Genomic DNA, 27,953 nt, shown 5'->3' on the forward strand with positions numbered 1-27,953 from the left:
ACATCCACATGTGAAGAATTGTGCAAAAATCCAGATTTGTGGGAGCTTTCTCTGCAAAGATGTACTCCAGTGTGTCGCAGATAAGACTGAATGATTTACATTTTTAATAACTTCAACAATAATGTTCAATTTAAACAAGACACAGCATTTAACAACGTAGAGCCTCGCAGGGATATTCAGGTTACAGTGGACCTCAGAATGAACGATCTATATTCAAGTAAATGTGTGTGCGGACTCACACACTCACGAGCACACCAAGCAAATTTGAGTAGCTTCTCCCATCCCTTGAGGAGCGAGGTTGATCAACATGATAGATTTAAACGACAGACTTAAGCATTTGATTAGGGCTTGTCTCCCATTCTTGCTCGTTTTCTATTTCTATCGGTTGCTGATTAGATGTTCGACTGCAGCATGGTGTCAAGACCCCCAATGAGTGCTGGTTATTCACCGCCGTTTCATGCAGGAACATGGCATAATTGGACATGCTGCTGCTTCTAAAATCTGATGGAAGCCCACCAACTAAAAACAAAAAAAAAATACAGTTTACATAAGTCATCGTAGACGCCATCGAATTTGGATTGCCATTTTCTTCGAGGCAAAGCAGCGCACATTGAGGAGGCAGTTGCACGAGTCCAATGCAGCTTTTGGAAGATCTCCAAGAAGTAATAATCATGTGAATTGTTACATCCGAACATGTCGAAAACCTCGGTTCATCGGATCTTGGAAGAAACGAAGCAGAATCGGTGCATTTCGAAGGAAAAGGGACAAAACGGTCTTCATCACTTTCCACGACGCATGAAAAGAGCGAGCCAAGAAAATGGTCGGCACCTCAAATTAACTTCCCAGCCTTCAAATCACTTTGCAGCACACCAATAATTACCAAATCCAGTTCATGATTCATGCTTATCCTCACTGAAACCTTTTTACATTTGTATTAGTGACATAACAAGTAATTAATTAAATAAATAAATGGCTTAGTCTTCTGCGGAACACCTGCACATACACGGCCATTGTGATATTTCTATGTAACTGCATGCGACGTTTACACATCATGTCCAACACTTAACGAAACCCATGTCACTGGAGGACGAAGATCTATGCAAAATGTCTGTTTTGTAAGACTCACATTGGAACGTTATCCTATTGACAGTCAGACAGGTAAACAAGTCGACAGTACGTGCACGGTACCTGCTGGTTGAGGAGGCATATCCGATATTTTTGACAAATTAAAACGAGGATGTGTGTGTGTGTGTGTGTGTGTGTGTGTGTGTGTGTGTGTGTGTGTGTGTGTGTGTGTGTGTGTGTGTGTGTGTGTGTGTGTGTGTGTGTGTGTGTGTGTGTGTGTGTGTGCGCGTGGGAGGCAGCAATGGGGTCATTTTGTAAGAGACCTGGAATGAGCCGAGGGAGAGTTCGAAGTAGAGCCGGATCTCCAAGGATAGGAAGAATGGCACCATGTCTGGAGTGAACGCGAACAGGATGTAGTGAATGCCAAATAGTGGGATGAGGAGCAGGGTGGACTTGACAAGTCGCCTGTTGGCAGAGAGGCTGCTTATGAGACTTTTACCTCCATGGGACATTCTGGCGATGTATGCAGTTGAATTGTGGCAAGCCAAGTTCGAGTCCGATACCATAAGTATTGAGTCTCTCTCGGGCAGTTAACACAACACAAAGAAAGCAAACAATATACTGTGTTGATGTGAGAGCTCAGGCTGACATATTTCACAACTTTTAAAATATCTCAATTCTCAAGTGAGGTACAGTGTGGTTTTGGACCTCGCCAATAGTTAGCAAATTTCAAGACAAATCCTCAACAAGCTTCTGATAAACATCGACTTGCTGATGTGCCAAGAGAGACACAAATATGTTTCATTGATTATATTCACAAACTTTAACTTCATTTTCTTATTTTGGAAGAAAATGTACAGCACGTTCCAAAAAGACCTGGACAACTTTAATTGTTCATATATTGAGAAGTACAAATGATACAATGATACCCTTTGGTTTATATGATACAGGAACTCATAAAGTTTTTTTTCACATCATCAGTGCACTTCAATGTGAGCTCTGTTTGTCACGTGCAGGACATCAAGGTGGTACGCAAGTTCTTGCCATGGCTGGTCGCATAGAGGACGATGAACGTTACCTGAAAAAGGTCATGTTCACAGACGAAGCTTGCTTTCATGCATCGGGGAAGGTCAACCGGCACAATGTGAGGATCTGGGGCTCTGAAAACCCCCACATGGTCATTGAACACATACGCGATAGTCCAAAGGTCAATGTGTGGTGTGGCCTTCTCCATGACCGCTTGGTGGGTCTGTTTTTCTTTGTGGAGGATACAGTGAAGTTACATGAACATGAATGAAGGATTTGCCTTCCCACCGATTGAAGACCTGTAACCTGATATCACTTTTCAACAGGACGGCGTTCCCCCACATTAGATCTTAGTCGTTCCAGCCATCCGGAATGAAAACTTTCAAGGTCGCTCGATTGGCCGAGATGGACCAACCGCCTGGCCCCCACGATCACCAGACATAACCCCTCCCTGTTGATTTTTTTTTTCTGTGGGTGTTTGTCAAAGATGTTGTCTCCAACCTACAGGATCTTCGTTCTCAGAACACAGCTGCATGCGCACAGGTGGACGCAAACGTGCTGAGTGGAGCATCGCAAGGACTTGCCTACTGTTCAAGACCGTGTGATATTATATTTAACGTCCACCGACAACCAGTGCTCGCAGACAGGTCCTCCAGATTTTAAAACATCCTCGATAGGTTACTCTGGCAACCCGATGTAAGAATGGTATATCGTGAAAACAGATGGTACGTAATTATCAGTCATGACAGCTGATCAGTGTTGTCAGCTCCCCCCTCCCCACCCCAGTCTTCTTCAGTCCTTGGAAGATTTCATGGTCTCACCTTTCCCTTTAAAATGACATTTCCTTATCGGTTCATCTTCTTTTCTTTAATCTCCTTCTTTTTACTCTCAAAGCTGTTCATGAAATTAAAGATGCATCACATGACAAAATGCAAACACTTTACTCACCACCGTCTGTATATGACGTCATATTTGAAATTCACTGGAGCATTGAATTGAGTCGTCGTGTTCATGGGTCGATGGCAGCGGAATAAAACGGGACAAATAAAACCTCAGAGTGTGGCATCTCTGCACGTCACGTCGATAGAGCACGAGCACGGTGCATTTAGGATTTAACCCTGTGTATGCTGCACCTGACTGCTGGTTGCATCATTTGTGCAGGTGTTGCTATGCCCCTGATGCAGTGTTGACTCATAAATTAGGACAGCATTTTGAGATTTGGCCAAGGTAGCAGCACACATTGGCCTGTTATTTTCGAAAGGTACCAAGGTTTAACCCCCCCCACCAGCGAATGCTAGCAGACGAGGCAGCATGCTCAACGTCGTTTCTGTAACCGACTGTCCTGTAAGTGGTGACCCGAATTAACCCCGTGAATGCAGTTTGTGCCACAACCCACAAGGCTCCCACATCTCACTTGTAATGGCTGCAATCATTCCCTCCCACGTCTGGACATTTCAGCTTCTTCACCAGGATCCGAATGATGCTGATGAACATGATGAGATTCACCTGAAAATCATAATTTTCATTACAATAATGATTTTAAACCAAAAAGACATTCCATTGAAGATTATAAGAGACACTATTATCAATCATCAGAGCAATATTCTATGAACCAGTTAATCACAAAGTATTATTTTGCAAAGTTTTGCAACAAAGTGGATTGTCGAGTGAAGAACACTTTGTGAAATGGTCGATATGTTACATGCAGGGCGACCAAAGCGACAGTAACAAGTTGGGATATTACCAGGATGCAGAACAGAATTGGACCTTTGATGATCCACCAGATCTCTGGGATGTTGTTTGTATTCCAGCAACTACCAAGAGAAAGGAAAAAGGGAGGGAAAAGTAAATCCGGAGAGAAAGGTTTCGGGGAGCGTTGAGACCTCATGGATCAAAAGTTGTTACTGCCTAGAACATCTTGAATGGTGAAACGTCAATGCAGCCTTGACTGCAGTCGAAGCATAATGATACTGCACGCTTTTTTTTTGAATCACAAGGACAACAATATAGGTCCAGAATTTCAGTTACAGACCTTTCCTCCCCTTTGTAGAACGTGAAGAAGAATCCTCGACATATTTGATGCAAATCCCAGCAAGAACGTTCATCTAATACCTGGGATGACATCAACAGTATGCTATCCTATCCACCGCAGGTAGTTTCGTGATCGGAGTATACCATCCACCGCAGGTAGTAGGAAGCTGATGTTTCGGATGTTAACCCTTTGTTGGAGCAAACAACAATCCCTTATTTTGCTCCGTCAAAGGGTTATCATCCAAGACGTCAGCTTCTGTTGGTTTCCTCAATCAATGTCCTGTTGATATCATCCATATGTTATTCTTGTTCGCTGACGCAGATAGACACGAGCCTTCACCAGGAAGACAAGCTCTTCAATCCAATACATACATCGACTGCCTCATGAGGACCAGTGTATAACCCATTTGGTAGTGTGGTTACTTCTATGTCACCTATTTCACTACTCATAAATGTTATGGATCATTACCTTCATCTTCCCTGACTTTCTCCAATGGATACTTGAACATCATCACATGTCCTTTTTTTAATCTCCACGTCCTGTTCCATCCATCCATTGGGACCTTACTCTGTAGAGAGCGTCGGTGCTGCCAAAGCAGTCTCTTGGGCTATTGGGCACAATCCTGAACAGGTCACCACTCCAACACAAGATACTCAAATGGCTTAATCATCCCAGCAAGCTGGTACTCATTTTGCCGACCTCGGAAGGATGACAGGCCGAGTCAACCCCACCTGGTATTAATTCAACGGCCGAGCAGGATTTGAACTCAGGACCATAGGATCCCAAGCCCACCACCCTAACCATTAAGCCAACACCAGGCATACACATCCTGTTGAACTGTGCCGAAGGGTTCAAAACTCAAATGCTGTTCAACAGATGATCCACTCTGCTGCATTTTGTGCTCTCTGCCTGGCTGACTATCTCCTGAATTAAAATTCTTTCACATTATTAATTACTAGTGGATATACCTATCAAGGATGGAATGGCATCTGATCGGATTGGAGGGCCATCGAACAAAAACAGCAACAAAAATTGCATGAGAAATGCAACGAGAATGGCGCTCGGTAGAGCACATACCTCTGCCCTGTAATTCCTGATCAACGACAACATATCGGGCCAATGCATTTTTGAAATATGCCATGTATCATTTTTGGCCCGAACTCTCAATGGTGAAGAATTACTTAAAAAATTCTAGCAATCGGATCCGGATTCGGATCTTCAGCAAAATCGAAGCATTTTGTTGTGGTCACACACCCAATGTGTCCACCAAGTTTCATCCGAATCCTTCCACAACTTTTTGAGATATCGTGCTATATATCAGTTTAGCCCTATCTCTCAATGGTAAAGAATCACTTAAAAATTATCACATCTGGATCTTCATCAAAATTGAAGCATTTCTTCCTTGTCACACACACAACATGTCCACCAACTTTCGTCTGAATACGTCCACAACTTGTTGAGACATTGTGCTAGATATAGTTTTTGGCCCTATCTCTCAATGGTGAAAATCACATGAATAATTCTCGTAGTCGGATTCGGATCCGAATCTTCACCAAAATCTAATCAGTTCGTCCTTGTCACACACCCAACCAGTCCACACAATTTAATCCGGATCCGTCCACAACTTTTTGAGATATCCTGTACACAGACAAACAAACAAACAAATGAAATTAACCAATGTCACCCCCAGGGTGACCAGTATCTTGCCAAAATGTGAACATGAGTGTCTTATTTAAGGTCACACTGAGGTGAACAGAACTGCTATCCACTAAGAGCGACTCCTTGAGGAATATCTGCCTCCGACAGATTCCGATGATAATCGTTTTACAGAGTGACCATGAACAACACGTGTTTGCCTCATAACGTTACCCAATGACGTCATAATGGCTAAAGCTTGACATATCTAGAAAACACTGATCGAGGACTTCAATTTGAGGTACTACAGGATATGGTTCCTTAAACTTGAAAATTTGATTTTGGGGTCAAATATGTTTGACCTCAGGCGCTAACCCTGAAGGTCAAGGTCGATCACAAACAAACACTAATAAACTGAGTGCTAAGCCATTTACGACATTCCCACAAAGTTTGGAGATGATTCGATGAAAATTACTCAAAAAGAAGGGTTTCATCGAACTCCATAATTGACTTCAAAGTGATCTTGACATTTGACCTTGACTTTGTCCATTAAGTGCACTGAAAAGTATTCCAAAAAGACAACCATATATGAACCCACAAGAGTTTCCAATGAGAACTTTGCTATACAGAGTGACCTAAACAAGAGTTTCTGATGTGAACTAAATCAATGCAAAATACATGAAAAACGCAGTTTTTCGTCATAACATCGTCAAATGATGTCACATCGTCAAAATAGTTGTATGTTTAGAAAGCCCTCATTAAGGGCTTTAATTTGAGGTACTACTCGATATGGTAACTGAAACTTGAAAATTTGACCTTAGGGTTAAAAAAGGATGACCTTTCAGTTGACCTTGAAGGTCAAGGCCGATTAACATTAAAAAAAAAAACCAATGTCACCTGTAGGGTGACCCGTATCTTGCCAAAGGGTGACCACGTGTGACTTCTTTAAGGTCACACTGAGGTGAACAGAGCTGCTATCCACCAGGAGCAACTCCTTGAGGAATATCTGCCTACGAGAGATTCTGATGAGAATCGTTTTACAGACTAACCATGAAAAATATGGGTTTGCCTCATAACGTCACCAAGTGATGTCGTAATGTCTCAAGCTTGACATATCTAGAAAGCACTCATCGAGGTGTTCAATTTGAGGTACTACACGATATGGTTCCTAAAACTTGAAAATTTGACCTTGGGGTCAAATATGTTTGACCTCAGTCGCGAACCATGAATGTCAAGGCCGATCGCCACCAAAAACTAATCAGCTGAGCGCCAGACCATATACTACATTGCCATAAAGTTTGGAGATGATTCGATTAAAATTACTCAAAAAATAAGGGTTTCGTCGACCTTCATGATTTACCGCAAAGTGACCTTGACCTTTGACCTTGACCTTGACCTTTATGTGTGCTGAAGCTTATTGTAATAATATTGTGATATGTGTACCCACAAGAGTTTCCGATGAGAATTGTGCTCCACAGAGTGATATAAATGTGAAAAATCCAATGATTACAGACAAACAAACAAAAAAAACTTACCAAGTTACAGATCTTGCAAAAACTTCGTTTTGGCAAGATAATTGATCAGCTGAGCACCATACCACACCCTATATATCCACCAAGGTTCGAGATCCTTCGATCAACGTTACTTAAAAATTAAGGGTTTCGTCGACCTTGATTATTGACCCTTTTGTGACCTTGACCTTTGACCTTGACCTTTATATTTTCGTATGGTTAATGGTATCTCTCCGGGACCATTGTACATGAAATATCAAGAGATTTTGATGAGAACTGAGGAAATAACATTTTCATTAAAAATCCGTTTTTTCGTCATGATGTCATCAAATGACGTCATAGCGTCAAACTTTTGACAGATCTGGAAAGCACTTATCAAGCGCTTTCATTTGAGGTATTACTCGATATGGTATCTAAGATTTCAAAATTTGACCTTGGGGTCAAAAACTTTCGACCTCCAGTGCTAACCATGAAGGTCAAGGCCAATCGCCACCAAAAATTAATCAGCTGAGCGCCAGACCATGAACTATATTCCCATGAAGTTTGAAGACGATCCGATCAAAATTAATCAAGAAATAAGGGTTTCGTCGACTCCCCTGATTTGCGACAAAGTGACCTTGACCTTTGACCTTGAGCTTGAGCTTGAAAATTTGATGCACTGTAAGGGACCTCTATCGGCCTCTGACATGCGAAGTTACAAAAATTCCCAATGATAACTGTGCTCCTGCAGAGTGATCGATACATGATTACAGACAAACAAAAAAACATAAAAAAACATACAAGCTGACTAACATATCTTGCAAAAACTTCGTTTTGGCAAGATAACAAGAAGAAGTCATGCAGACCACGATACTTGCAAAATCCATGAAACAAATTTGACCTCAAAAATAATAGGTGGTTGAATTTAATGACCAAACATGCAACTCTTCAAATATCAAGTGAATCAGATGAAAATTGACAATTTTAGAAATTCGGCATATGTTGACCTTTTGGCCGATGTGGACCTCAAAAATAATTGGCTGGTTGAATTCAGTTAGCTGATATGAAAATCCTCTTTAAATTTCGAGTCAATCGAATGAAAATTGAGGATTTTAGAAATACCTCCTTAGTTGTTGACCTTGGGCCTATGTTGTCCTTTTGGTCGATGTTGACCTCAAAAATAGATGGTTGAATTCAATGACCTGAAATATAAATCCTCTTCGAATTTCAAGTCAATTGGATGAAAATTGAGGATTTTAGAAATCCCACCTTCGTTGTTGACCTTTGGCCTGTGTTCACCTTTTGACCTCAAAAACAACAGGCTTCTTCCTTATGACAAACTCTATCATGTGGTGAAGTTTCTTGAAGAGTGTTTAAAATTGTGACCTGTAGGCGATTGACAAACAGACAAACAGACAGAAAAATAAACCAATGTCACCCCCAGGGTGAACAGTATCTTGCCAAAATGTGAACATGAGTGACTTATTTATTCGATTAAAGTTACTCAAAAAAATAAGGGTTTCGTCGACCTTGATGCTTGACCTTTTTGTGACCTTGACCTTTGACCTTGATCTTTATATTTTCGTACGGTTAATGGTATATCTCCAGGACCGTTGTACATGAAATATCAAGAGATTTTGATGAGAACTGAGGAAATAACATTTTCATGAAAAATTCGTTTTTTCGTCATGAAATGACGTCATAGCGTCAAACTTTTGACAGATCTGGAAAGCACTTATCAAGCACTTTCATATGAGGTATGACTCGATGTGGTATCTAATATTTCAAAATTTGACCTTGGGGTCAAAAACTTTCGACCTCCAGCGCTAACCATGAAGGTCAAGGCCGATCGCCACCAAAAATTAATCAGCTGAGCGCCAGACCATGAACTATATTCCCATGAAGTTTGAAGACGATGCGATCAAAATTAATCAAAAAATAAGGGTTTCATTGACTCCCCTGATTTGCGACAAAGTGACCTTGACCTTTGACCTTGACCTTGAAAATTTTTATGCGCTGAAAGGGACCGCTATAGGACTCTGATATGCGAAGTTACAAAAAATTCCAATGATAACTGTGCTCTGCAGAGTGATCGATATGTGATTACAGACAAAAAAAACATACAAGCTGACTAACATATCTTGCAAAAACTTCGTTTTGGCAAGATAGCAAAATCTGACCAATATATTTGAAAAATCTTCGATTTTGCAAGTGACAAACAAGACAGACAGAAAGGGATGATAACATAACCTCCTTCAGTTTCGGTGGCAGACGTAAAAATGCAATGAATGCAAACAACAACTAGAATGGCACTCGGTAGAGAGCATACCATACCTCGGCCAGGTTGAACAGTTTTCGTCTTGTATCCCACTGATGGGCTGGATCTGCATCCGGACCTTTATCAGAATCGAATCAGCTTGTTCTCCTCACCGAACCAAATCATCCACCTAGTTTTATCATAACTTGTCCAAATTTTTTTGAGATATCATGCTGTATACCAGTATCATTTTTGACCCAACCTCTCAATGGTGAAAAATCACTTAAATTCTCCTATCCAGATCCGGATCTTCACCAGAAGCTAATCAATTCATCCTTGTTGCACACCCAAACTGTCCACCAAATTTCGTGTGAATCCGTCCATAACCTTTTGAGATATCCTGCTCACAGACAGACAAATAAACCAGGGGGAAAACATAACCTTTGTCCATATTAGGAGACAAAGGTAGCAATCCCACGACAGATACACTTGAAGTGACATCCACTGGGATACAGGTATGTCATCTTGCAGAGAGAATGCTTTGATGTACTTTTGATTGGGACAAATGGAATAAAAGCTGTTGGTAAATATAGATGACCTAAGTGGAATTGTAAGACATAGTTAATTATGTAAATGAAGTTTAGTGCAGATAGGTGAAATGTTCAGAGAAAAAATAGCAATCATGACAGACACTGCACATATTATTTATATGGATAGTATTATGAAGGAGGCTGCACTACCTTTTTGTGAACTTTGTTCCCTTTGCAAAGACAGAAGAGAAAAACAGGCCTTTTTGTCCTCAGCTACAGTAATGATGTAACAAAAGCAATTAGAGGTTCGATAGGAACATCAAGTGTCAAAAGTCTCACCCTGTGTTCTCATAAGCCCAGCGAGACAAGGCCCAAGGAATGGTAAAAATGGCTGGAGCACCTGAAAAAAAACAAACAAAGCACATTTAATTACAAAACAAACAAACAAATACATATACAAACTGGAAAGTATCTGAAAATGCAAATCCCTTCCACGTCCACTTTGTATTCAGACTTCTTCCATATGCTAAACATGACGAAAACAGCAAGAACAAATCCATTTTAGGCGAACTTGACCTTTTGACCTGAAAAGCAATCAGCGTCAGTGACCAAATATGCAAACTCTGCTCAAATTTCTCGTCATTCGGATGAATATTGATGATATTATGCAACCTTGACCTTTGACCTTTTGATTTTTTTTTAAAAAACCAAACAAAAAAAAAACAATCAGCTTCTAGCTTTTGAACTGGTGAACCAATTCAGTGACCTAATATGCAAATTCTTAAAATTTCAGGTCAATTGCATAAGACCAACATTGCCAAATGATGTCTTTCATGGGTGGAAGGAATGTTACACACAAACAGATGGACGAACCAGCGTATTATTACATACATAGATGTATGGAGTCGTGTTAAATTGCAAAATCATCATATTTCTTAACAGCAAAGATATCACGGCATATTTCTTAACAGGAATTATTCAAAAAAATTGGAGCAATTAAAGCAGAGGTCAGCTGAATACACCACTCAGGGTCAATTTATATATTTTTTGTCCAACTGAAAAAATTATAACTTTCCCGTCAGTTTGGATAAATTTGAGTCAATTGTTACGAAACTATTTTTCTCTCTGAGGAGCGTTTCCGTTTTTCAGGATAGGACAGACAGACAAACAGCATTAGCCTATCATACACACACACACACACACACACACACACACACACACACACACACACACACACACACACACACACACACACACACACACACACACACACACACACACACACACACGCCCACACACACACACACACACCTAGGTGGATATAGTTCGAGACCTGGGAGGGCTTGGTTCCACCTTATGAAACCCGCATATGGAGATGACAACCAACAACACACACACACACAGAAGTGATTGCAAAACTCCGTCTCCAGCTGCATGGGGGATTGGCTAATGACAACGTCACTGGGTGGAGCGCAAACCTCCAACAGGCTGAACAGTTTACATTTTGTATCTCACTGATAGGCCGGATCTGGATCCGGACTTGAACAAAATTCGAATCGGCTTGTTCTCGTCACCAAACCAACTTATCCACCGAGTTTTGTCACAACTCGTCCACAACTTTTTGAAATATCATGCTATATACAGTGCATCATTTTTTGTTGTTGTTGGCCTGGTGTTGGCGCAGTGGTTAGGGCAGCGACTTGGGATCCAAAAGGTCCTAAGTTCAAGCCCCGTTGGGCCACTGAATTAATACACCAGAGGGTTGACTCAGCCTGTCATTCTTCCGAGGTCGGCGAAATGAGTACCAGTGTACTGGGCTGGTGTATACCCCGGTTAAAATAGGTGTACCATATCCCTGTGTCGTAAGAGGCGACCAGCGTTGCGTCAGGAAGGGCATCCGGCATAAAACATGTGCCAAATCACTATGCGGATCATACGGATGATCTGCTGTGGCGACCCCTAATGGGAGCAGCCGAAAGAAGAAGAAGAAGAAGAAGAAGAAGAAGAAGAAGAAGAAGAAGAAGATACAGTGCATCATTTTTGGATATAATTTTTAAATTTGAGTATCCTGATTCAGATTCACAAAATTGAATCGACTCATCCTTGTCACACACCCAACCTGTCCACTAAATGTGGGCTGAATCCATCCACAACTTTTGTCGATGTCGTAATTATATCTTTTTTAGCCCAATCACTTAATGGTGAAGAATCGCTAAGAATTCTCGCATCCAAATCTAGATCTTCACCAAAATATAATAATTTAGTCCCTGTCACACACCCTACCTGTACACCAAATTTCGTCTGTATCCATTCACAGCTTTTTGAGATATCCTGTTCACAGACAAACAAACAAACAGACAGAGGTGAAAACAACCTCCGGTGGCCAAGGTAATGAGAACGAGCAATCAAAAATTGCATTTACCCTCGCCCGGACTTGTTTTATGTGGTTTTACAGTATGTATTTTATAGATGTACTCACATTCTAATTGTACATACTTTACAGACAAACTCACATTCCAATTGTTCATACTTATCGACGTATTCACATTCTAATTGTTCATACTTGATAGACTCACATTCCAATTGTATATACTTTATAGATGTACTCACATTCTAATTGTTCATACTTTATAGATGTACTCACATTCTAATTGTTCATAATTGACAGACTCACATTCTAATTGTTCATACTTTATAGATGTACTCACATTCTAATTGTTCATACTTTATAGAGGTACTCACATTCTAATTGTTCATACTTTATAGATGAACTCACATTCTAATTGTTCATACTTTATAGATGTACTCACATTCTAATTGTTCATACTTTATAGATGTACTCACATTCTAATTGTTCATACTTTACAGACAAACTCACATTCTAATTGTTCATACTTTATAGACTCACATTCTAATTGTTCATACTTTATAGAGGTACTCACATTCTAATTGTTCATACTTTATAGATGTACTCACATTCTAATTGTTCATACTTTATAGATGTACTCACATTCTAATTGTTCATACTTTATAGATGTACTCACATTCTAATTGTACCTACTTTACAGACAAACTCACATTCTAATTGTTCATACTTTATAGACTCACATTCTAATTGTTCATACTTTATAGATGTACTCACATTCTAATCGTACATACTTTACAGACAAACTCACATTCTAATTGCTCATACTTTATAGATGTACTCACATTCTAATTGTACATACTTTACAGACAAACTCACATTCTAATTGTTCATACTTTATAGACTCACATTCTAATTGTTCATACTTTATAGATGTACTCACATTCTAATCGTACATACTTTACAGACAAACTCACATTCTAATTGCTCATACTTTATAGATGTACTCACATTCTAATTGTACATACTTTACAGACAAACTCACATTCTAATTGTTCATACTTTATAGACTCACATTCTAATTGTTCATACTTTATAGATGTACTCACATTCTAATCGTACATACTTTACAGACAAACTCACATTCTAATTGCTCATACTTTATAGATGTACTCACATTCTAATCGTACATACTTTACAGACAAACTCACATTCTAATTGTTCATACTTTATAGATGTACTCACATTCTAATTGTACATACTTTACAGACAAACTCACATTCTAATTGCTCATACTTTATAAACTCACATTCTAATTGTTCATACTTTATAGATGTACTCACATTCTAATTGTACATACTTTCCAGACAAACTCACATTCTAATTGCTCATACTTTATAGACTCACAATCTAATTGTTCATACTTTATATATGTACTCACATTCTAATTGTACATACTTTACAGACAAACTCACAGTCTAATTGCTCATACTTTATAGACTCACAATCTAATTGTTCATACTTTATAGATGTACTCACATTCTAATTGTACATACTTCACACAGACAAACTCACAGTCTAATTGCTCATACTTTATAGACTCACAATCTAATTGTTCATACTTTATAGATGTACTCACATTCCAATTGTTCATACTTATCGACGTATTCACAATCTAATTGTTCATACTTTGTCGATGAACTCACATTCTAATTGCTCATACTTTATAGACTCACATTCTAATTGTTCATACTTTATAGATGTACTCACATTCTAATTGTACATACTTTCCAGACAAACTCACATTCTAATTGCTCATACTTTATAGACTCACATTCTAATTGTTCATACTTTATAGATGTACTCACATTCTAATTGTACATACTTTCCAGACAAACTCACATTCTAATTGCTCATACTTTATAGACTCACAATCTAATTGTTCATACTTTATAGATGTACTCACATTCTAATTGTACATACTTTACAGACAAACTCACAGTCTAATTGCTCATACTTTATAGACTCACAATCTAATTGTTCATACTTTATAGATGTACTCACATTCTAATCGTACATACTTTACAGACAAACTCACATTCTAATTGTTCATAATTGATAGACTCACATTCCAATTGTATATACTTTATAGATGTACTCACATTCTAATTGTTCATACTTTATAGACGTACTCACATTCTAATTGTTCATACTTTGTCGATGAACTCACATTCTAATTGTTCATACTTTACAGACAAACTCACATTCTAATTGCTCATACTTTATAGACTCACATTCTAATTATTCATACTTGAAAGATGTACTCACATTCTAATTGTACATACTTTACAGACAAACTCACATTCTAATTGCTCATACTTTATAGACTCACAATCTAATTGTTCATACTTTATATATGTACTCACATTCTAATTGTACATACTTTCCAGACAAACTCACATTCTAATTGCTCATACTTTATAGACTCACAATCTAATTGTTCATACTTTATAGATGTACTCACATTCCAATTGTTCATACTTATCGACGTATTCACAATCTAATTGTTCATACTTTGTCGATGAACTCACATTCTAATTGCTCATACTTTATAGACTCACATTCTAATTGTTCATACTTTATAGATGTACTCACATTCTAATTGTACATACTTTCCAGACAAACTCACATTCTAATTGCTCATACTTTATAGACTCACATTCTAATTGTTCATACTTTATAGATGTACTCACATTCTAATTGTACATACTTTCCAGACAAACTCACATTCTAATTGCTCATACTTTATAGACTCACAATCTAATTGTTCATACTTTATAGATGTACTCACATTCTAATTGTACATACTTTACAGACAAACTCACAGTCTAATTGCTCATACTTTATAGACTCACAATCTAATTGTTCATACTTTATAGATGTACTCACATTCCAATTGTTCATACTTATCGACGTATTCACATTCTAATTGTTCATAATTGATAGACTCACATTCCAATTGTATATACTTTATAGATGTACTCACATTCTAATTGTTCATACTTTATAGACGTACTCACATTCTAATTGTTCATACTTTGTCGATGAACTCACATTCTAATTGTTCATACTTTACAGACAAACTCACATTCTAATTGCTCATACTTTATAGACTCACATTCTAATTATTCATACTTGAAAGATGTACTCACATTCTAATTGTACATACTTTACAGACAAACTCACATTCTAATTGTACATACTTTACAGACAAACTCACATTCTAATTGTACATACTTTACAGACAAACTCACATTCTAATTGCTCATACTTTATAGACTCACATTCTAATTGTTCATACTTTACAGACAAAGTCACATTCTAATTGCTCATACTTTATAGACTCACATTCTAATGGAACATACTTTACAGACAAACTCACATTCTAATTGCTTATACTTTATAGACTCACATTCTAATTGTTCATACTTTATAGACTCACATTCTAATGGAACATACTTTATAGACTCACATTCGAATTGCTCATACTTTATAGACTCACATTCTCATTGTTCATACTTTATAGACTCACATTCTAATGGAACATACTTTATAGACGTACTCACATTCGAATTGTTCATAATTGATAGATTCACATTCTAATTGTTCATACTTTATAGATGTACTCACATTCTAATTGTTCATACTTTATAGACGTACTCACATTCTAATTGTTCATACTTTATAGATATACTCACATTCTAATTGTTTATACTTTACAGACAAACTCACATTCTAATTGCTCATACTTCATAGACTCACATTCTAATTGTTCATACTTTATAGACTCACATTCTAATGGAACATACTTTACAGACAAACTCACATTATAATTGTACATACTTTATAGACTCACATTCTAATTGTACATATGTTAGAGACTTACTCACATTCCAATTGTTCATACTTATCGACGTATTTACATTCTAATTGTACATACTTTATAGACTCACATTCTAATTGTTCATACTTTATAGATGTACTCACATTCTAATTGTACATACTTTATAGATGTACTCACATTCTAATTGTACCTACTTTACAGACAAATCCACATTCCAATTGTGCATACTTTATAGACTCACATTCTAATTGTACATATGTTAGAGACGTACTCACATTCCAATTGTTCATACTTATCGACGTATTTACATTCTAATTGTACATATTTTATAGACTCTCATTCTAATTGTTCATACTTTATAGATGTACTCGCATTCTAATTGTACAAACTTTGGACACAAACTCACATTATAATTGTACATACTTTATAGACTCACATTCTAATTGTACATATGTTCGAGACGTACTCACATTCCAATTGTTCATACTTATCGACGTACAGTATTTACATTATAATTGTACATACTTTATAGACTCTCATTCTAATTGTTCATACTTTATAGATGTACTCGCATTCTAATTGTACAAACTTTGGAGACAAACTCACATTATAATTGTACATACTTTATAGACTCACATTCTAATTGTACATATGTTAGAGACTTACTCGCATTCCAATTGTTCATACTTATCGATGTATTCACATTCTAATTGCACATACTTTATAGACTTACTCACATTGTTATATTAATATGCAAAGCCATATTTTGTGGACGTATCTCCTCCGAAACTGCTGGACGGATTGTCCCCACTTTCGGCATGCGGGTGCTCTGTGGTCTAATGAACAGCATGGGCTCTGTGAGATCGCGCCATATGGACAGGTTTGGGAATTTTTGGCGATTTTCTAATTTTTACATTCATTTACATGGCGACGTGTGACGGCACCTCTGAGAGGCGTAATGACGTCATGACATCATCAGTCATTTGTTGACGTAATTACGTCTGTCGTCGACAGACCGTCACCGCTAAGAGGCGTAATGCCACTCCTCGAAAACAACGTCTGCAATGTGAAACCCTCTTCTGCACATGCTGACGACCTCAGAAGGTGCATTTGACACAAAAAAAATGGAACAATAAACATTATATATAAAGAAATTCTACAACTCACATTGTGAACACTGGATATATTGACGTCCTAACGAACCCTCACTTTTGAAACTTCGCGTGGAGCACGGGTTTGACTAGTTCTAATTGTACATACTGTTGCGGTTTTGTAAAACTGCATGCCTCCGAGGCAACGGCATACAACATACAGCGATCCAAAGGCAGTTATTTCACTCACATGTGTATTAGTTAGTACTTTCCATATGTATGTGGGTAAATGGGAAAGATGCGTTGCGTAGGGCTCTTTCAGTTAAGTCTCCAATCTTCAATCTCTACACTTCTTGTTCCATTCCTTTGCTCCACTTTGTGTCTTTCACATGAAACACGCATACAAACCAATAGGAACCAAGCAAGCAGCACAGGGAGAGCCGCGTATGCATCTGTGTGCCAATTTTCCATTCAAAACTACACGCCAATTTCTCAACTGTTGTCTCACCTCAGACCTTCATTCTGCTTACCATACTGTACTGTGCTCACCACAACCACTTTGTATGACTCCCAAAAATATCCGCAACAACTGACGCTTACATTTTAGTTACAAACGCGCCGTTATTGACGACACCGTTGCAAGGAATTTCCACCTCTTCGCCACAACGCCAAATGACAATCTTCACGCCACAACGTACTCCTACTTCTCTACAACTGCTGCAACTGCCACGTATTCATCAAACACTTACCTTCTCAGGGCAGCTCACCTGATGACGGGATTGGGGCAAAGCCTTTGCCCACCAGACAGCGGTTTCCTTGGGTTAACCTCAGGCAGTCCCTTTGGGTAGGTGCCGAGAATGTCCTATCCCAAAGAGAGGATGATCACCTGTCTCTGATATCATCTGAGCTCCAGCACTTGAACATCAGTATTTCAGCACTTTCTGAGGTTCGGAGACCGGATAGTGGCGAGATCAAGATGGGTGGTTACAACTACTATTGGTGTGGTCATTGTGATGGTTACCATGCCCAAGGAGTTTCTGTAGCTGCGTCCAATAAGCTGACTCCAATGATATTTGAGGTAACACCGGTCAACGAGTGAATTATGGGACTGAAGATTCGTCACTCCTTTGGTGTCATTTCCCTGGTCTCTCTATATGCTCTGACTGAGATGAGTGATCTCACTGTGAAGGACGCATTCTATGCCACGCTCGAGTCTGTGGTCGATCAGTGCCCCATGCGAGATACTTTTCTAGTCTTGGAGGATTTCAATGCACCGACTGGAACTGATAGGGATGGTTCCGAGATGTGTGTTGGTCCCCACAGGTCTGGAACTGTGAACCAGAATCGCACTAAGTTCTTTGACTTTGCAAGAAGTCATGGACTAAGGGTGGTTGGTTCATGGTTTTTGCGCCCATAGGCACATCGCTGGACTTGGAATTCCAACGCTGGTGGCGTGGCAAAGAGATTGATGATGTGCTCATTAATGGTCACTGGAGAATGATTCAGAACTGCAGGGTCTTCCGGAGTGCTCAGTTCCTCAATACTGACCACAGGCTTGTGGTAGCAACTCGAGAAGTTGCAACTTAAATCCGGGAGAATAGTAGCTCAGTTTGGTCAGACCGAGCCGGGGGCAGAACTAGTCAGAACGAGCTGGGGGCATAGCGAGACAGAACTCGCCAGACGCCAGAGCTTGCCAGAAGAGGCTACGGAGACATTCTACCTTGCTGGGCAGACGGGCAGCGCATGGAACAAGTGTCGGAGCTGAGTGAGGGGTGCCGCAAGTTAGCGTGATCAAGCGTGGGGTCATGAGCTACTGCTGTGAGCCGAGACTGCTCTCATCTTATTGACGCTCAGTTAGGTTGCATCCCACAGCAACACTTGCACATACAGATTCTCACACCATTACGATAGGGTCTTTGCTCTTATGTATCTTTCTTCGACCATCTATCTCTTGTCTGCTGTGGATGCAAAAGATCGATCGACATGGGCAAGCCTGACCAAGAATGTTCTTTTCAAAGCAAATTCAAGAGTGAACCATACTGATCTGCACCTCACATTATTCCTCTTTCACCATGCTGCACACCACGTTGCATTACACTTGCACCTCTCACTCACGCACCCATGACACCCTCAGTATTTCTTCCACCTCTCCTTTCCTAAAGCGTTTTGGGTTGCGCAGGTTCACCAACAGTGCCAGGTATTGAGAGGTCGCTAATCCTCAACTGCTTCTATCTTTCTGGACACTCTCTAATTTTCCTCGATTGTGTGTGTGTGTGTGTGTGTGTGTGTGTGTGTGTGTGTGTGTGTGTGTGTGTGTGTGAGATTGCGCCTTTCGTAGCATAAGTTAAGACCGTTTGAGAACATTTGTGATAACTCTGCATTGTGTCTTCTTCTTTTGTGAATATTGTACATATTTTTCCACACCCCACAAATTCCTTGCTTTCCCTGCTGTACATTTGCAATAAATCCCATGCTGTGCTCAATAACTTTCCTCACTCTTGTTTAAATAAATGTGCCTGTTAGAAATGATCCCAGCTTGTTTTTGTCTTTTCCTTCATTGGTCTAGTATGGCCCACACCCAAGGTTAGCCAGGACGTTATTCCCCAAAATCCATTAAATAGTGGGTGTGTACTCGGCAGCTCTGCTCGGCTGCACCTGATACAGTAAGTAACTCAAGTAATGCAAGTACACATAAAGGGCATCATTCCCTGATAAGGAGATCACATGTTCTGAGGTAAACGGTTGTCTGATGGAGGACCCTGGGTCACTTGGTCAAATTATTGGCGTTTGCGGTCGATTAGTGACCCGCCGTGACACAAAGTTATTCATTTGTGACAACCTGCAATTCTCGGTGAGTCCAGAGAGAAACAAGGGACAGCCCCTCCCTTGTGGTTCCCCCACGACTCTGGGGCTGTGACATTTTGGTGTCAGGAGTGCGACAATACTTCAGAGACGTTCTCGGCTGAAAAAACAGAGAACGTATACTACAGGCTACCACTAGGTAGCGTTTGTGGCCTACCTTTTTGCACATTCTGTGCAGACAGACAAACAAACAAGAAAGATGTCATGCAGAACATGACACTTGCAGAATCCATTTACAAATTTGACCTCAAAAATAATTGGTGATTGGATTCAATGACCAAATATACAACTCCTCTTCAAATTTTAAGTCAATGGGATGAAAATTGACAATCTTAGAAATTCCACATTAGTTGTTGACCTTTGGCTGATGCTGACCTTTTGGTCTATGTTGACCTTTTGATCTATGTTGACCTCAAAAATAATAGGTGGTTGAATTTAATGACCAAATATGCAACTCCTCTTGAAATGTCAAGTAAATCGGATGAAAATTGTCAATTTTAGAAATTCGGCCTATGTTGACCTTTTGGCCTATGTGGACCTCAAAAATAATTGGTGGTTGAATTCCGTGACCTGAAATATAAATCCTCTTCAAATATTAAGTCAATCATGTGAAAATTGAGGATTTTAGAAATCTCACCTAAGTTGCTGACCTTTGGCCTTTTTTGACCTTTTAGTCTATGTTGACCTCAAAAATAATAGGTGTTTGAATTGAATGACCTGATATGCAAATCCTGTTCCAATTTCTAGTCAATCGGATGAAAATTGAGGATTTTTGAAAATTTGACAAGTTTGTTGAACTTTTGACCTCAAAAACAATCGGCTTTTTGTTTATGATGAACTTGGTTTAAAGTTCATGTATGATGATGAACATGTGGTCAAGTTTCATGAAGATCGATTTAAAATTGTGACCTGTAGGCAATTGACGTACAAAGAAACAGACAGACAGACAGACAGACAGACAGACAGAATAACGCACAAGACCAACCAATATACTTGAAAAATCTTTGATTTTCACAAGAAACAAATACAAATGGACCTTAATGCAATACTCTCTTATTTAGCGAGGGTAACTAGAAAGCATCTTAAAGAGCAGGTTGCGGGTCACCAAACATGTTCTGAAAATTTATCAATATAATTATATGTGCATTAAATAGTTCGATGCAAACTATTGCGGTTGCCTAACTGTTGGGTAAATTAATGAATTTTAACTCCGAAGTTGTTATTTCTCGAGGCTGTTGAAAAAAACAGCCGCGTGCCATTTATGGATGTTGACATCACGTTCTTCAAAACAAAGCAGACGCTCACTCGCTCATTGAAGAAGTGTCCAGTTCAGCGGGCCGTTCTTTCGCTTTTTTGAGCTTGGAACTGTCTATATTATCCTTTTTTATTTTGAATTAGTGTAGAACAAAGTTATTTGGATATTTGTACATCATGCCTCGTCCGTGTGTCGTCATGTTTTGCTAAAATGGCTGGAAAACGGGTAATCGCTCCCACCGATTCCCGAAGGAATCCAACATTCGCCGGCAGTGGATAAGATTTGTACAAACAAAACGGGCAAATTTTCCCCCAAAGAAAACGGGTAAAGAGGACCCTTTGGATAGACTTGTCATTTGTGGTGACCATTTCACTGCCGAGGATTACGAAGGCATAAACACATCTGATCACCACTCTGTGAATATGAGTTGTTGGTTGACAAGTTCTCCAGATGCTGCTCTGTCACAGAAGCAATTGTTGAGTTTAAGTGAGAAAAACCTTGAAATGTATTCTCAAAGAGTACATGGAAAAACACATAAATAAACTCTGAAAAACACAAGCATGAAAAAATTTCTCAACAAATCAACTTATTGTTGATTAAATTACTTCTTTAACAGCATCAGCAAATTGGGCTATTTCATTTCAATTGTAAAAAATTGATCAATTTTCCACTTTTTTTTCTAAATTTGGTAGAATATTTCCCAATGAGGCTAAACATGTTTTGGTATTTATATGCCACAACAGTCTCTTGAAAGTTGGGGATTGTTCTTACTGTTCACTTTTGCTGGGATCAAGCTCAGCTGTCAGAAAGACTTCAACGCCAAGGCTACGGTGTACAATATATTTGGGTCGATTATTGATTCATTCTTTGTATTTCTGCCTCTTGAGTGACTAGAGGGTTAAAAATTATTATATCAAGTCACAGACGAATCAAACTTTACATTATTTTATGTATCGAACAAGAAAATGAAAATCTCCAAACCAATCTGTCTGGTGGAGTCTGTCAGTGTGAACTGCCGGGCAGTCAGTCCTGCCACTTGTACACGAAATAGGCCGTTTTCTGGCACTTGTAAGTGGCTCCAATTTATATGGCTCAGGGCCAGAAACTCCATAGTATAAATTCCCATCATCCTCCGACTCGTCCTCGTCCATATCGGAATGAAAACACTCAATTTCATCGCCGCTGAAATCACTCTCTGATTCGCATCTCGCCTTTGTTCACACGCTGTTTCCGAATATTCACGAAGTTTTCGGAGAACGTGATGTCATAGCATCTTCGGTAAATTCCGGTCTGTTTTTCGATCACTGACAAAAGTTTTGACTTGAAAGTTAATTTTAGCATATTTTGAGTTTCAAATGTAAGAAAATAATTGCCCGATTATATTAATGTGATTACAACCTTCGAATCACGTGAAGTCATCAGCGACCCAAAACCTGCTCTTTAAAATGAAAAGCCCAACCATGTCAAACTAAACTTGATGAAAACAACAGCTTAAACAATGAAAAATGTCTAAATTAGTGTTCTCTTTATTCTGTTAATGCCTGGTGTTGTCTTAGTGGTAAAGGTGGCTGGCTTGAGATCTCCTGAGTTCAAGCCCCTGTTGTACTGTTGAATTAACATCAGGTGGGGTTGACTCAGCCTGTCATCCTTCTGAGGTTGTGAAATGAGTACCAAAGTACTGGGGTAATAACCATCCGGGGCAACCTGCATCAGAGTGGTGAGCATCCAGGACTGTACTCCTTGCCTCGGACACCACCTTGGCACCCCTATGTGCCTTTATGGTCCGAAAGGAATGGTATTATTATTATTGTTATTATGATTATTATTTTCTTTACGAAGGAAATTATGGCCTGGACACACACACACACACACACACACACACACACACACACACACACACACACACACACACACACACGCACACACACACACACACACACACACACACACACACACACACACCTCCCTGCTGTGTGGGAAGATGAGCTCACATCAACAACACCATCACCACCACCACTGCTACCACAAAACAGCCAGCTGTTGAAAATAAAATTATAGAGTCTACTGGATGCAGTGCCTATAGATAGTCGACACCACCCCCACCCCCACCCCCCCTTCAAATTTTTCACCATTTGTTGCCTTCTAGCCTGGAGTGAAATTGCATTAAATCAGACTTTTCCCACATTCATTTATACATCGTAACCCACAACTTCCAAGTGAAAAAAACATTCTACAAATTTCAGAAAATTAATTTAAAATACAAATCAAAAAAAAAATTGGTTGGATAACTGCCCAGCCCCCTTATAATAGCAGTTGTAAATTATCTCAGGTGTAACCAATGACCTTCAAAATCACACACCAAGATAATTGGTCTCCACCTGTGTTAAACTATAGTGATTCTGATTATTTCAGGATAAAATCAGCTGTTCCTGTAGGTTTCCTCTGCGGGATAGTGCATTTCACAGCAAAGACTCAACCATGAGCACCAAGCAACTTTCAAAAGACCTCAGGGATAAAGTTTTGGAAAGGCACAGATCAGGGGAAGGGTATAAAAATTTCAAAGGCCTTGAATATCCCTTGGAGCACAGTCAAGACAATCATTAAGAAGTGGAAGGCATATGGCACCACCAAGACCCCACCTAATCAGACCGTCCCTCCAAAATGGATGACCAAGCAAGGAGACTGATCAGAGAGGACACCAAGAGGCCAATGGAAACTTTTAAAGAGCTATTCTCTTATGGCAAAGACTGGTCATTGTGTGCAGGTGACAACAATAGCCCAAGCACTCTACAAGTCTAGCCTGTACGGTAGAGGGAAAAGAAGGAAGCCATTACTCAAAAAAAGCCCACCTTGAGTCCTGTCTGAGGTATGCAAAAAACCATTCCAGAGATTCTGTAGCCATGTGACAAAAAGGTTTATGGTCTGATGAAACCAAGAGGGAACTTGGTCTCAATGCAAAGCATTACGTTTGGTGCAAACCAAACACAGCACATCACCCAAATAACACCATCCCTACTGTGAAGCATGGTGGTGGCAGCATCATGTTATGGGGATGTTTCTCATCAACAGAGACTGGGGCATTTGTCAGGACAGAAGGGAAAATGGATGGAGCAAAATACAGAAAATTCTCGAGGAAAACCTGAAATGAAAGGAAAACCTCTGCAAGAAAGCTAAAATTGGGATGGAGGTTCACCTTTCAGCATGACAACGACCCGAAGCACACAGCCAAAGCCACAATGGAGTGGCTAAGAAACAAAAAGACATATGTCCTTCAGTGGCACAGTCAGAGCCCCAACCTGACTCCAATCAAAAATCTGTGGTACGAGTTGAATATTGCTGTCCATCAACACCGCCCATACAACTTGACTGAGCTTGAACAGTTTTGTATGGAAGAATGGGAAAATATTGCCCAATAAAGGTGTGCAAAGTTGGTAGAGACCGATCCCAACAGTCTCAGAGCTGTAATTGCTGTCAAAGGTGCTTCCACCAAGTATTAACTCATGGTGGTGGACACTTATCCAACCAAGATATTCTAGTTTTGCATTTTTAATGAATTTTCTGAAATTTGTAGAACTTGTTTTTCACTTTGAAGTTATGGGTGATGATGATGTGTAAGTAAAGGTCAAAAAAGTCTGATTTAATACAATTAAATTTCAGGCTATAAGGCAACAAAAGTTGAAAATTTGGATAGGGGGTATAGACTTTCTATTGGCACTATATATATATATATATATATATATATATATATATATATATATATATATATATATATATATATATATATATATATATATATATATATATATATATACATATATATATACATATATATATATATATAAGCAAATACAACCCGTTGCTTTGCTGACGGGGGATATTAAGGAGGGGAGGGAGAGAGAGGAGAGAGAGGAATTAAGATCCCAGTTCCTCCTCCCCCTCCCCTTATCAGTTTTCATCGATTCCCTCATAACTCCGTCTGGTCTCCTGCTCTCAGTGATCCGACGGCAGTGTACCACCACCTAATGGTGTCGGAATTTCAATGATTTCCGACACCATTAGGTGGTGATACTTTACAAATGGATGGCCTTTACAAATGCAGTGCCCAGGACCCTCGGATGTCTTAATCCGGCAATGCTGCATGCGTCCAAAAGTGGGTGAAAGTTTTCATAAAATTTCTCAAAACATTTTTTCTTGAGATTTTGGGCTTCTTGAGATATATATATATATATATATATATATATATATATATATATATATATATATATATATATATATATATATATATATATATATATATATATATATCATGGAGAATATATAATAACATGTATAATTTAATTTTTTTCAAAATGTTCTACATAATAATCTCGGTGAAAAACATTTTTTCTTCACCTCTCAAAGTCTGTTTCTATGACTATCCGTTTGGGGCAATAATAAACTATCACCACAAAACCATCAGCAAAATCATCGACTCGTCAATGAGCGTTTTCCGGTCTCTTAACAATGTGGCTCAAGTCTGTCACGAGCAGAGCACGACTTAACTAGATATCTCAGATCACAAAGTGATCGCCAAGGGTAAGGCTTGCCTAGCTCCCGCAATCCAAAGATTTTTGGACCACCATATGATCTTGACCTTCAACAATTAGGGTTACAGTATAAATCAAGAAAATATGTCCCCATCTTCAATCTATCCATAAAACTCACTATTATGAAAATTGGAGGACAATTATTCAAGTTATGATCAAAAATGTGTTTTAGTTAATAGCTCCCGCAATCCAAAGATTTTTGGACCACCATATGATCTTGACCTTCAACAATTAGGGTTACAGTATAAATCAAGAAAATGTGTCCCCATCTTCAATCTATCCATAAAACTCAACATCATGAAAATCGGAGGACAATTATTCAAGTTATCATCAAAAATGTGTTTTAGTTAATTCGGCCACAATTCGAAAAAGTAGGTGAAGGACACGAATCAGGTATCAGGTGCACAACTTCAGTGCAGGTGCATTATTATGATGCAAGACCGAACATCTTGGAAGGCCAAGCAGTCTTTGAGATTCCGCATTGGCAACATTGAGCAAAAAAAAAATAAAAAACCACACCTTTTTTTTTTCAGACCACCATTTGACCTTGACCTTTAACCCGGAAGGGTATGATGTAAATCAAGCGTAAATGTGCCTTGCTTTAAGCTATCCAGGGAGGGCAATTACGTTTAGATCAGACAACCCTTTGTCGAGTTATCATGAAAAATGTTTAAAGGTATATATTTCATCGTGGCCTTAAAAATTAGGTCAAGATAAAAAAACAAATGATGCCAAACCGCATAAATTTTATTTCCATTATTGATGCAAAATTTAATTCCAAAAGTCCCAGCCAGCTCCGAGACACATTGGCAGAAAAACAGGAAGAAGAAAAAACAACCTAATTGGTGGTTTAGTACTCCTTGGGCCTTGGAAACCCTGAAGTACCATGAAAATTTGGGTGCACTAATTGTCGAAACAAACCCAACAAAAGGTATAAGCCTCACCATATTCTATAGGAGGAGGCTTAATTGCTGACAGTCTTTCCTTTGTTGGAATTGCTGAAAGAGATGATGGAAAGTAGGATGGAAGGAAATAGGCAAAGAAGACACAATGATGGTTGCAACATCGGATGAAAGATGAAGGTGAACACAAAAGGCTGGAAATGAGAGCCACTTAGAGTTGGGTCAGGGCTGGCAGGATACTTTGAAGTATGTACACTCGCCTCTAAGCTATCTAGCCGAGGTATGAATCACGACCCAGCTATAAACTGTCATCCCGGTGTTTCACAAGCAGTGGGTCATCCCTCGGACGAACGTTAAACGGGAATTCCTTCTGCCAGTATTCATTGGTGGATGTTAAGGATACAATGGTGTCCTTTGTGAAGAGTAAGCAAGCTATTGGCAGTGCCATGAACAAATTACAAATTCCTGCAGGAGCTTCAGTACTTCGTTGAGCGTCAGGCTTGGCCAGACAGTTCTTCAAGGAATTGGGCTATAAACTTCCCTGGCCAACTCCACAAGAACGTTGGAATATTTGTGGTCATTAAAAATCAAGAAGAAGAATATCAAACCAGATAGGTCTTTCAGCAGGAGCAGATCAATGACAAAGCAATTCTCCTGATTTTTTAAAAATTGGATTCCAGGATTCCAGTGTGGCAGTGTTCGTCATTAGGAGGCCCCATGCAAAACACAATGGTGGCAGAGTGGGGCCCCTGTTGTCATATACTAAAATATGCAATTGGTGTTTGTCTATTTGTCTGTCTCTGCATGTCTGTGGCTGATGCATTCAATGGTTAGTCAACCAAACTTAGGGCCCTGTCACACCTTGACGTTTTAGCTAGCGTATGGCAAGGTATCAAAATGTATGTAAAACGCTAGCGTACGCTGAACTATTGATGTTTTTTCCAGTTTTGGAC

General features: G+C 39.2%; 2 protein-coding genes across 9 annotated transcripts in view; one reads left to right on the forward strand and one right to left on the reverse strand.

The window, feature by feature from the left end:
- LOC147029864 (THAP domain-containing protein 2-like) overlaps positions 1-3,200 on the forward strand; it is a 96,060-nt gene extending 92,860 nt beyond the window's left edge. For 2 of the 5 annotated variants that reach the window (XM_085873292.1, XM_085873293.1), the window contains exon 5: positions 2,082-3,200. In XM_085873292.1, the coding sequence (XP_085729418.1) occupies positions 2,082-2,362 (281 nt within the window). In that variant the 3' untranslated portion in view covers positions 2,363-3,200. The remainder of the gene's footprint in view (positions 1-2,081) is intronic. The other 3 variants (XM_085873297.1, XM_085873295.1, XM_085873296.1) reach the window with 3 other exon arrangements.
- The window catches only part of LOC147029866 (secretin receptor-like), a 142,585-nt gene that overhangs the window by 11,777 nt on the left and 102,855 nt on the right, over positions 1-27,953 (reverse strand). For all 4 annotated transcript variants that reach the window (XM_085873284.1, XM_085873287.1, XM_085873286.1 and 1 more), the window contains exons 9-12: positions 10,375-10,435; positions 3,836-3,905; positions 3,506-3,597; positions 1,389-1,530 (exon numbers count right to left, since the gene is read on the reverse strand). In XM_085873284.1, coding sequence (XP_085729410.1) covers positions 1,389-1,530; positions 3,506-3,597; positions 3,836-3,905; positions 10,375-10,435 — 365 coding nt within the window. The remainder of the gene's footprint in view (positions 1-1,388; positions 1,531-3,505; positions 3,598-3,835; positions 3,906-10,374; positions 10,436-27,953) is intronic.

This window comes from Eptatretus burgeri, chromosome 3 (genome assembly GCF_056783735.1).
Source record: "Eptatretus burgeri isolate ZD-2024b chromosome 3, Ebu_testis_v1, whole genome shotgun sequence".
Lineage (NCBI taxonomy): Eukaryota > Metazoa > Chordata > Myxini > Myxiniformes > Myxinidae > Eptatretus > Eptatretus burgeri.